Below are 10,927 nucleotides of genomic sequence, written 5' to 3'. Positions count from 1 at the left end.
CCGCTCTGGCTCCGCTATGGCTCTCCTCTGGCCCCGCTCTGGTCCCACTCTGGCGCCGCTCTGGCTCCGCTCTGGTCCCGCTCTGGCTCCGCTATGGCTCTCCTCTTGCCCCACTCTAGCCCCACTCTGGCTCCGCTCTGGCTCTGCTCTGGCCCCGCTCCACTCTGGTCCCGCTCTGGCGCCGCTCTGGTCCCACTCTGGCCCCACTCTGGCTCCGCTCTGGTCCCGCTCTGGCCCCACTCTGGCTCCGCTCTGGTCCCGCTCTGGCGCCGCTCTGGCTCCGCTATGGCTCTCCTCTGGCCCCGCTCTGGTCCCACTCTGGCGCCGCTCTGGCTTCGCTCTGGTCCCGCTCTGGCTCCGCTATGGCTCTCCTCTTGCCCCACTCTAGCCCCACTCTGGCTCCGCTCTGGCCCCGCTCTGGTCCCACTCTGGCTCCGCTCTGGCCCCGCTCTGGCCCCACTCTGGCTTCGCTCTGGTCCCGCAACAAAGTGGGGCCAGCTAAGTTAAGGCTTTGGTGATGGAAAGACAAAGAACTGCTGCTAAATCTGGCCCTGGATCAGAACTAGAACCTGGTTCTTTCCGGTGGGTTGTTGTGCACCTGGTGACCAGGAAGCCCACGTGCCTCTGGTCGGGAACAGCCTGAGTGGCATCTTGGACCGACATCGCGTCTTGGACCAACGTGGCGTCTTGGACCAACTAGGCGTCTTGGACCAACGTGGCGTCTTGGACCAAAGTGGCGTCTTGGACTCTTGTGGCATCTTGGACTCTCGTGGTGTCTTGGACCAACGTGGCGTCTTGGACCAACGTGGCGTCTTGGACCAAAGTGGCATCTTGGACTCTCGTGGCATCTTGGACTCTCATGGTGTCTTGGACCAACGTGGTGTCTTGGACTCTCGTGGAATCTTGGACTCTCGTGGTGTCTTGGACCAACGTGGCGTCTTGGACTCTCGTGGTGTCTTGGACCAACGTGGCGTCTTGGACTCTCGTGGCATCTTGGACCAAAGTGGCGTCTTGGACCAAAGTGGCGTCTTGGACCAACGTGGCGTCTTGGACCAACGTGGCGTCTTGGACCAACGTGGCGTCTTGGACTCTCATGGTGTCTTGGACCAACGTGGCGTCTTGAACTCTTGTGGCATCTTGGACTCTCGTGGCGTCTTGGACCAACGTGGCGTCTTGGACCAAAGTGCCGTCTTGGACCAACGTGGCGTCTTGGACCAAAGTGGCGTCTTGGACTCTTGTGGCATCTTGGACTCTCGTGGTGTCTTGGACCAACGTGGCGTCTTGGACCAAAGTGCCGTCTTGGACTCTTGTGGCATCTTGGACTCTCGTGGTGTCTTGGACCAACGTGGCGTCTTGGACCAACGTGGCGTCTTGGACCAAAGTGGCATCTTGGACTCTCGTGGCATCTTGGACTCTCATGGTGTCTTGGACCAACGTGGTGTCTTGGACTCTCGTGGAATCTTGGACTCTCGTGGTGTCTTGGACCAACGTGGCGTCTTGGACTCTCGTGGCATCTTGGACCAAAGTGGCGTCTTGGACCAAAGTGGCGTCTTGGACCAACGTGGCGTCTTGGACCAACGTGGCGTCTTGGACCAACGTGGCGTCTTGGACTCTCGTGGTGTCTTGGACCAACGTGGCGTCTTGGACTCTCGTGGTGTCTTGGACCAACGTGGCGTCTTGAACTCTTGTGGCATCTTGGACTCTCGTGGCGTCTTGGACCAACGTGGCGTCTTGGACCAAAGTGCCGTCTTGGACTCTTGTGGCGTCTTGGACTCTCGTGGTGTCTTGGACCAACGTGGCGTCTTGGACCAACGTGGCGTCTTGGACCAAAGTGGCATCTTGGATTCTCGTGGCATCTTGGACTCTCATGGTGTCTTGGACCAACGTGGTGTCTTGGACTCTCGTGGAATCTTGGACTCTCGTGGCATCTTGGACCAAAGTGGCGTCTTGGACCAACGTGGCGTCTTGGACCAACGTGGCGTCTTGAACCTACGTGGCGTCTTGGACTCTCGTGGAATCTTGGACTCTCGTGGAATCTTGGACCAAAGTGGCGTCTTGGACCAACGTGGCGTCTTGGACTCTCATGGTGTCTTGGACCAACGTGGCGTCTTGGACCAACGTGGCGTCTTGGACCAACGTGGAATCTTGGACCAAAGTGGCGTCTTGGACCAAAGTGGCGTCTTGGACCAACGTGGCGTCTTGGACCAACGTGGCGTCTTGGACTCTCGTGGTGTCTTGGACCAACGTGGCGTCTTGAACTCTTGTGGCATCTTGGACTCTTGTGGTGTCTTGGACCAACGTGGCGTCTTGGACCAAAGTGCCGTCTTGGACTCTTGTGGCATCTTGGACTCTCGTGGTGTCTTGGACCAACGTGGCGTCTTGGACCAACGTGGCGTCTTGGACCAAAGTGGCATCTTGGACTCTCGTGGCATCTTGGACTCTCATGGTGTCTTGGACCAACGTGGTGTCTTGGACTCTCGTGGAATCTTGGACTCTCGTGGCATCTTGGACCAAAGTGGCGTCTTGGACCAACGTGGCGTCTTGGACTCTCATGGTGTCTTGGACCAACGTGGCGTCTTGGAACAACGTGGCGTCTTGGACCAACGTGGAATCTTGGACCAAAGTGGCGTCTTGGACCAAAGTGGCGTCTTGGACCAACGTGGCGTCTTGGACTCTCGTGGAATCTTGGACCAAAGTGGCATCTTGGACCAACGTGGCGTCTTGGACTCTCATGGTGTCTTGGACCAACGTGGCGTCTTGGACTCTCGTGGTGTCTTGGACCAATCTGGCGTCTTGGACTCTCGTGGTGTCTTGGACCAACGTGGCGTCTTGGACTCTCATGGTGTCTTGGACCAATCAGGCGTCTTGGACTCTCGTGGCGTCTTGGACCAAAGTGGCGTCTTGGACCAAAGTGGCGTCTTGGACCAACGTGGCGTCTTGGACTCTCGTGGAATCTTGGACCAACGTGGCGTCTTGGACCAAAGTGGCGTCTTGGACTCTCGTGGCGTCTTGGACCAAAGTGGTGTCTTGGACCAACGTGGCGTCTTTATGGAGGTATTATTGATGAAAAAGGTTTGTGTACTTGTAAAAGTGAATTTGTAGTTGTTTACCGTGAGTTGTGTACCTGTAGATTTATTTTGTGTTCCTGTAGATTTGCTGAATTGTTTTCATCTACTAATCAAACATTGCGGCTCTCAGCTGAGACATCTGGTGAAAAAGACTTGTGTGTTCAGTCACTGGAGAAAAAGGCGGTGCTTATCTGAGATTGACGGATTTCACAGCCAATCGGAGGAGAGGGACTTCTGACCCACAGCCAATCAGAAGAGAGGAGCTTTTCTGTTTTCATGGCAAAATGGAGTCTTGTACTCCATAAGTACAAGACCAAAGTTCCTGCCGAACAGAATGACGTTTCATACTCTGATAAGAAGCTGTCAAACTCGCAGGCCACGCCCCCTCACAACAGGCCACGCCCCCAACAGCCACCACATGTCTACACAAAACAATTCTACAGGTACACAACTCACGGTACACAACTACAAATTCACTTTTACCAGTACACAAACCTTTTTGACCAATAATACCTCCATACACCTTGGACCTACGTAGCGTCTTGGACTCTGAACGTTCTTGGCTCTTGTTGTTTTAATCCTGGACTCTGTTGTCCTCCTTTGCTTCCAGCACATAGACTCCTCCCATCAGGTCCGTGTCCTCCAGCGTGTTGACCGGCCCGCCGCCAGGCTCCGTCACAGACAGGTGAAGATGGGGGCGGAGCTAATGGCAAAGCAGCTCCGATTGGACGAGCTGTCCAGGGTGGGGAACGAGGTGATGGAGCCCAAGCGGAAAAGGAGTTTCCCCGGAAACAACGCGCCGCTGGACCGTCTGTCGGTGAGCTCCATGGAAACCAAACAGACGCCAAACAAGCAGAGGTAGGTGCTCAGCACCTGAGGGGGCGGAGCCTCGGGTGTCAATCACGTTTAACTCAGCCTCTGCGTCGTTCACAGTAAAGTGGTGGAGTTACCACGGCGACGAGTCAGCCTGCCTCCCATCGACCGGATCGGAGTGAGCCGTCTCCCCATGAACCGAGGATAGGCCACACCCCTTTCCTTCAGACCCCGCCCTCCCAGACAGCCCCGCCCTCTGGACAGGTGTGATGCCTTCACTGAGCATCGGTAAAGACAAAACGATGTGAAATTAACTCTGGTTTGTTTGTTTTTCTTCCCACAGATGTTTTTCCAGACGCAGACATGTAGCCACGCCCACCAGCTTCAAGATGATGCATTCAGGTGCTGCTCTGTAAATACCATTCACATGAAGACGAGGACCAAACAGACGCTTCTCTTTGGGTTTACCGCCCCACAACGTTTCAACACTGTGATGACACTGATCGTCCTCTTGTTTCATTCTTCTCAGGCTTTTCTCTCAATTCTCAATAAGCAATTTTAGGTGAACTATTTTTGTCTTGTTCTCCAGAAACTTAACTTTTTCCACAAAATGTTCCTTTTCCCAAATTTTTCAAAAGTACTTTTTTGTTTTGAGCAGTTTTTCCTGAAGATTACGTTTCTGATTTTCTTTCCAGTGTTGTAATTTTGGAACTTCTAAGAAGAAAGGTGAGGCACTCCAGAGGGTAATGATTAAAAGGCCTTGATTAGTACTTGTCTCGTCTGATAAAAACACGCCTAACCCTAACCCTAACCCTAACCCTAACCCTAACCCTAACCCTAACCCTACTCAGCCTGAAAGGCCTTCGTCAGGACAAGAGCAAAGTGTTTGTCAGTCAACTCTGCTCATCGATAACTAGGTGGGTAGTTAGAGACAGGTGGTCACATGACCAGCATGACCTGCTAATGACAGGAAAAGGTCACAAATATGGCGACTCTGTAAAACCAAAGGGAAATCTGCACCACACCATCCAACATCATCAACCTAACAGACAATCAAACAACATCTATACATAATATATATACATTCATATAATGAAGATGAAGTCTGAGGACCTGTCAGAGGGACAACACAACTACCAGTTGTAAGAGAAAACTATTTACAAAAAAGGAGAGAACTCTCACTCACCATTCAAACCAGGGTACTCTGCAGCTTTCAATGGATAAATCCAAAATGACTGGTGGAAGGAGTGTTTGGAGTTTGTCTCCACCCCTGATTGAGTTTACAATATGCTCTATACCTGATATCTTTAAAGAATTACAACTGCCATGATTCTCATGTTTATAATGATGGTGTGGTGCAGATTTCCCTTTGGTTTTATCAGACGAGCCCAGTACTAATCAAGGCCTTTTAATCATCACCCTCTGGAGCGCCTCACCTTTCTTCTTAGAAGTTCCACTTGGATCCCTAAACTGAAGAGCACCAGAGGAGCACTTTCTCTGCACCCCAGCAGCACTCCTGCAGTTTGCTTTTTGTTGTAATTTTGGTTTTCAACAATTTTGACATGTCCTTAACAAAAAACTCCAGATTCAGTTTGTTCTGATATTTTACCGTTTTATAAAAACATATATTATTTCTGAGACTAGAAACAATTGTCTTTTAAAATTCAGTATAGAAACTTTTCACACTATAATAATAATCAATAGGAATGTAAACCTTTCACTCATATTGACACAACCAAGTCGTTTAACTGTAATTTCATTACTTTGTGTAAAACTCCACCTTGGATTCGTTCAAAAGTCAAAAAGAAAAGTTTCCTTCTTGTTTGTTTCTATTATTTTAACATTAAATGGAAACATCAGCAGCTTTTACAGACATTACCTGAATGCACCCCCCCCCCCCCCCCCCCCACCTTATCTTTGCTTTGATGCTGTTCTCTCTGGTCGGTTTCCATGGCGACGCCGTGGCAGGACGCCACGCCGACGCGGCGTGTGAGACCGAAACAGTGATGACATCAAACATTTTCAAGACGATATAAACTTCATTTAATCTGCATGAAGACTAAAACGAGGTCACGGTGAAGTGATGAGGTCATCAAAACATCTGGACGCATTCTGCAAACGACAAGCTTCATTTTTGTTCAGTTCGAATTTAAAAACGACAGCGTAATAACGTGTCTGACAAACCTGGGATTATAATCCTTGAAGCAAACATCACACAGATGTAAAAAAACAACTAAAACTGCGTGTTGCCATGGAAACCTGCTGCTCGCCCACTGACATGCTTTATTCTGCCTGAATTCTAATAAAGAAAACAATATTGACAGATTTTCATTGTTATTTGTTTAAGTTGAACCTGCCACAGGCAGCGTGGTAAATCAATACCACTGCACCAGTGAAATGCACCCAGTCACATTCCAGTGGAGGCCGCTGCCCTGCATCTAATCCATCCATCGGGAGCAGTTTGGGGTTCAGTGTCTCGCTCACTCACTTCCACATGTGGACAGATGGACATGGGAATCGAACCGGCAAGAAATCAACGGGGAGACGACCGCCCTACCACCTCAGCTACAGCCACTGTGCCCATGTGACGGCATTTCACTGGGAAGTCGTATATTGAATCAGAGTTAAACTTCAACACCCGAGGATTAACAAATAAAAGTGGGGTTCAGGATCCTCTTTGAAAAGACGTCTTTGTTACTCAGCTTTACATGGTGAAATCAAGGTTCAATGAAAAGCTTAAAGGATCATATTCTGCTCAATTCACTTCCTGAAGGTTCTCCAGCAGTACTACTCGTCCCCATACCTGGACTGACGCCCCAGAAGTGAAGACAGTCTGTCCTCTCTGTCCCTGGCTTGTTTCAGGTTTTAAAAAGTGTGTTGCTCCAAGCAGCCAATCAGAAATCAAACCCTATATAGTGTCATCGGGGGTTCAGCCAATCCCAATCAAGGTAGGCCCTCCCTTTGACTCCTCCCACAATTAGGCAGCTCTGCTCTGGCACATGGCACCACGAGAGGAAGTACTTCCTCCTCTTCACAAGATGGGCATGTGTGGGCGGAGCCAGTCCAGCTCACACAGACACAGCAGATTCTGAATGCAGCTCCTATGATCCAATATTCAAATGAGGAAAATCAAGGAGGAGCTAGAAACTTAGAATACTGAAGGTTTCTGGACCGACCAGACCAGGAGGAGGAGGAGAACAGGAGGAACAGGAGAACAGGAGGAGGAGGAGGAGGAGGTGAAGAGGAGGAGGAGGTGAACAGGAGGAGGAGGAGAACAGGAGGAGGAGGAGGAGGAGGTGAAGAGGAGGAGGATAGGAGAACTTTGAAGCCACGTTTCCACCACACAAAAAGAGCAGGGAAGGATCGGAGCGTTACGGCAAAGCAGACCCAGAAATTTGGGTCGCATTTCCACCGCAGAGGGGAGGGTTAAAATGGAGGCGAGATGGTGCGCGCCACGTAACGACGCAAGTATGTGACATCATCATGCAAGAATGAAAAGGGTTGTTGTTACAAACGCGGGAGAAGCTCGGAGCACAATGGAGGATTTCGTGGTCATCCTATTTGTGGTTGCATGGTTCCTGTTTCGCCTGCAGGACCTGTTAATGCTTAAGGAAGCAATGATGAGATCTTACACAGATTCAATGGCGGGAGTCTCGAGAGTGACGTAAATCACTGACCAATCAGCAGACGGCTCCTCAAACTCAGACCCGTCCCATGGTCCGTAGTACCCCGACGGAGGGGAAGCAGAAAAGCGTCCACCTTTGGAGCGGTATTCTTGCGGCTGAAACCGAAATCGTACCGGAGTATACCACTCCATTCCTGCAGTGGAAACACGACTTAAAACGTTTGTACACGGTTGTGTTCAGACTGTAGTTGCGGGCTGCAGTGACGGTGGTTGATTAGAAGAGGTGTCAGTATCAGAACGTACAGAGCAGTTGGAAGAGGAGTGACGTCAGCACTGAACACTGAACTCAAAGACAGGGGGAAGCCCGGGGGGTGGAGGGGGGGTGGAGCGGGGGTGGAGCGGGGGAAGCTGAGCGTAAACGAAGAAGAGCCAGCAGTAAGGAAAAACAAGACGGAGAGGGTACCAAAATGGTGAGGGTCGATGAGGAAGAATTTAAGATTATTTTGAAGTTTCGTGACGGGGTGAGGAAAGTTCCTAATCCTCTTAGATTATCCTCAGAGATTCGTGGCAAAATTGGAGACATTTTGGACTAAAACCCTGTCAAATGGGAACGTTTTGATAGTTTGAAAGTCCGAGGCTCAGAGGAAAAAAGCTCTGAGAGTTAGTGAGTTGGATAAACATGCGGTTGGATGTTTAGTGCCAGAACATGATCTGGGGTCTTTCAATGGCTCTAATGCAGTCATCTATGTCGACACCGACATTTCTGAGGAAGAGTTACTGGGAAATCTGAAAGGAGGAGATGTGGTGGGTGTGCGAAGGTTTAAGACGAGAAAGGAGGAGGCTGAAGAGCGTAGTACGGCGGTGCTCATCCTATTGGAGAGCGATGCTCTCGCTCAGAGAGTTTCCCTGGAGTACATGGCCTACCAAGTCAAACCAAACGTTCGGCCACCTCTTCGTTGTTATAAGTGCCAAAGATTTGGACATGTTGCAGCCGTGCGCCGGCGTGAGAAAAGATGTGGGAAATGTGGTGAAGAGCACGACCAATCAGAACGTGGAAACAGTGAATCAAAGTGCTGTAATTGTGGGGAAACCATGTGACGGCGTATAGAGGATGTGCAGCTATTATCCAGGCTCAGAAAGTGGAGACCGTAAAACAGGCGGGAAATAACTCTTATGCAGAGGCTGTCAGAAAGGTTAAAGCGACTCAGGGAGACGTCCAGCAGAGGGCGCAGTAGAACCGGTTTGACACAAATGAGGCCCTGGACGTCCCAGAAAACAGCTTGGTTATTGACAAAACGGCATTTTTCCTTTACTTAGTTGAGATTTTATGAGCAGCAAGGCAGGTTAAGACTTCGAGTGACATTAAAACAATAATTGTAAAGGAAGCTCCGAGGTTTTTAGGAGTTGATGTATCCCCAGAACACCTGAATCTATCTCACGCTCGCTCAAAGGAGAATCCGATGAGTAGGGAAGGTTCTGCAAGTTAAATGTTCCAGGTGCTACAGTGGAATGCTCGTAGCCTTACAGCGAATGGACTGTAGTTTAAAAATATATCGATGAAATTAAATATAAGCCTAATTTAATATGAGCAATATTTATTAAAGAAGATATTCAGTATCAAAGTTTCACACTGAACTCACAGTTGGAGTTTGTAGCAGTGAGGGTGTGGGGTACACAAGGTAAAACAGATGTAGTGAATTTATATAATCCATGTATGCACCTTCATGTAAGCACTTTAGAACATATTCAGCAGTCAGTAGGAGCACCAGTGTTGGGGGTGGGAGACTTTAATGTGCACAGCCCCCTCTGGGGTAGTAGGAGGCAGGATCTTAATGGGGAGATCGTTGAGGATTTTATGGAGTGGAGTGACTTAGTGTGTTTAAATGATGGTAGAACCACAAGGTTTGATATTAGATCAGGAAGACATTCATGCACTGACTTGGCACTGGCTTCTTCAGCTCTAGCGAGGAGCGGGGACTGGGACAGTCTCGATAGATGCTCTATAGGGAGCGAAGTTTGGGAATACTCTGTTGGAGGAGGAGTTAAGTGGGCCAAAAACTTTGGATTTTAGTAAAGCAAGGCAGAGGGAATTTGTTGAGGGGTGTAACAGGGACCTGGACCAGGTTGACGAGGGTTCTGTGGATGAATGGTGGGAGTCTCCGTGTGGGATTATTAATCAAAATGTTTGTAAGTTCATCCCTCAGAAGACAGGAGCAAAGACAAGGGAAAGTGATCCCTGGTGGAACAGAGCAGGTACTGAGGCTGTAAAAAAGAGGAATAAAGCATATTGGATATTAAGGAAGTTCCCTTCGGAACAGAACGCTGTTGAGTATAAAGACTGAGGGCCGTGGCTCGTAGAATAATAAAGACAGAAAAACGAGAATGCTGGAGGAAATGCTGTAGCAAGCTGGGTGTGCAGACGTCAGTGGCAGAAGTTGGGTCAGATGTGCAGCGTATGTCGTGTGTCTGCAGGCGTAGGGGTGTTGCTGTTCTGGAGGACGGGGGGATAGAGGCCTGGAGGGACAGGTAGAGGGCAGGCGTAGGGGTGTTGCTGTTCTGGAGGACGGGGGGATAGAGGCCTGGAGGGACAGGTAGAGGGCAGGTATAGGTGTGTTGCTGTTCTGGAGGACGGGGGGATAGAGGCCTGGAGGGACAGGTAGAGGGCAGGCGTAGGTGTGTTGCTGTTCTGGAGGACGGGGGGATAGAGGCCTGGAGGGACAGGTAGAGGGCAGGTGTAGGGGTGTTGCTGTTCTGGAGGACGGGGGGATAGAGGCCTGGAGGGACAGGTAGAGGGCAGGTGTAGGGGTGTTGCTGTTCTGGAGGACGGGGGGATAGAGGCCTGGAGGGACAGGTAGAGGGCATGTATGTTGGCGAGGAGGTTTCAAGAAGTCCATTGGGGGGATAATATTGGGGAGGGTGGGCTCTGAGAGAGGAATAACACTTTGTCTAACCAGGAGTTTAAGCTTAGTGTAAACTGAGATAATTCTGACCTGGTTAACTTGTTCTTTTCACTAAGGGAGCTGCAGAATGCTACAAGTAGAGGAGCTAAGACATCACCAGGTGAGGACGGGTGAGGTTATGAGATTTACAAAGAATTTGATGGAAATATTCTGAATGAGATTTTAGCACAGATAAACAATGTATGGTAAAGTGGAGAGGTGCCAGCTGCATGAGGCATGCAGTGGGTTTATGGACGTGGACAATGGGACACCCCAGGGAAGCCCAATAAGCCCTGTACTTTTTAATGTAATGATTTATAATGTTTTTGAAAATATTGATGGGACTTCTGGACTTTCGCTGTTTGCAGATGATGGGGCAATTTGGAAGAGGGGGTGCAATCTAAAGTTTATAATGGAGAAAATGCAAGGAGCCATGGATAGAGTGGCAGAGTGGCAGAGTGGGCGGGGAGATGGGGGATCAC

The 10,927-nt window shown here is 49.9% G+C and overlaps 1 protein-coding gene across 1 annotated transcript in view; it reads left to right on the top strand.

The window, feature by feature from the left end:
* Positions 1-4,649, top strand: part of ostn (osteocrin) — a 7,587-nt gene extending 2,938 nt beyond the window's left edge. The window contains exons 3-5 of the mRNA XM_080459220.1: positions 3,679-3,926; positions 4,002-4,145; positions 4,225-4,649. Of these exons, the coding sequence (XP_080315346.1) occupies positions 3,679-3,926; positions 4,002-4,089 (336 nt within the window). The 3' untranslated portion in view covers positions 4,090-4,145; positions 4,225-4,649. The remainder of the gene's footprint in view (positions 1-3,678; positions 3,927-4,001; positions 4,146-4,224) is intronic.
* The last annotated feature ends 6,278 nt before the right edge of the window (positions 4,650-10,927 follow it).

The sequence above is a fragment of the Lipophrys pholis genome (genome assembly GCF_963383615.2).
Source record: "Lipophrys pholis genome assembly, chromosome: 3".
NCBI lineage: Eukaryota > Metazoa > Chordata > Actinopteri > Blenniiformes > Blenniidae > Lipophrys > Lipophrys pholis.
The sequence above is the reverse complement of the archived record's forward strand: the minus strand, read 5'-3'. Positions and strand labels throughout refer to the sequence as shown.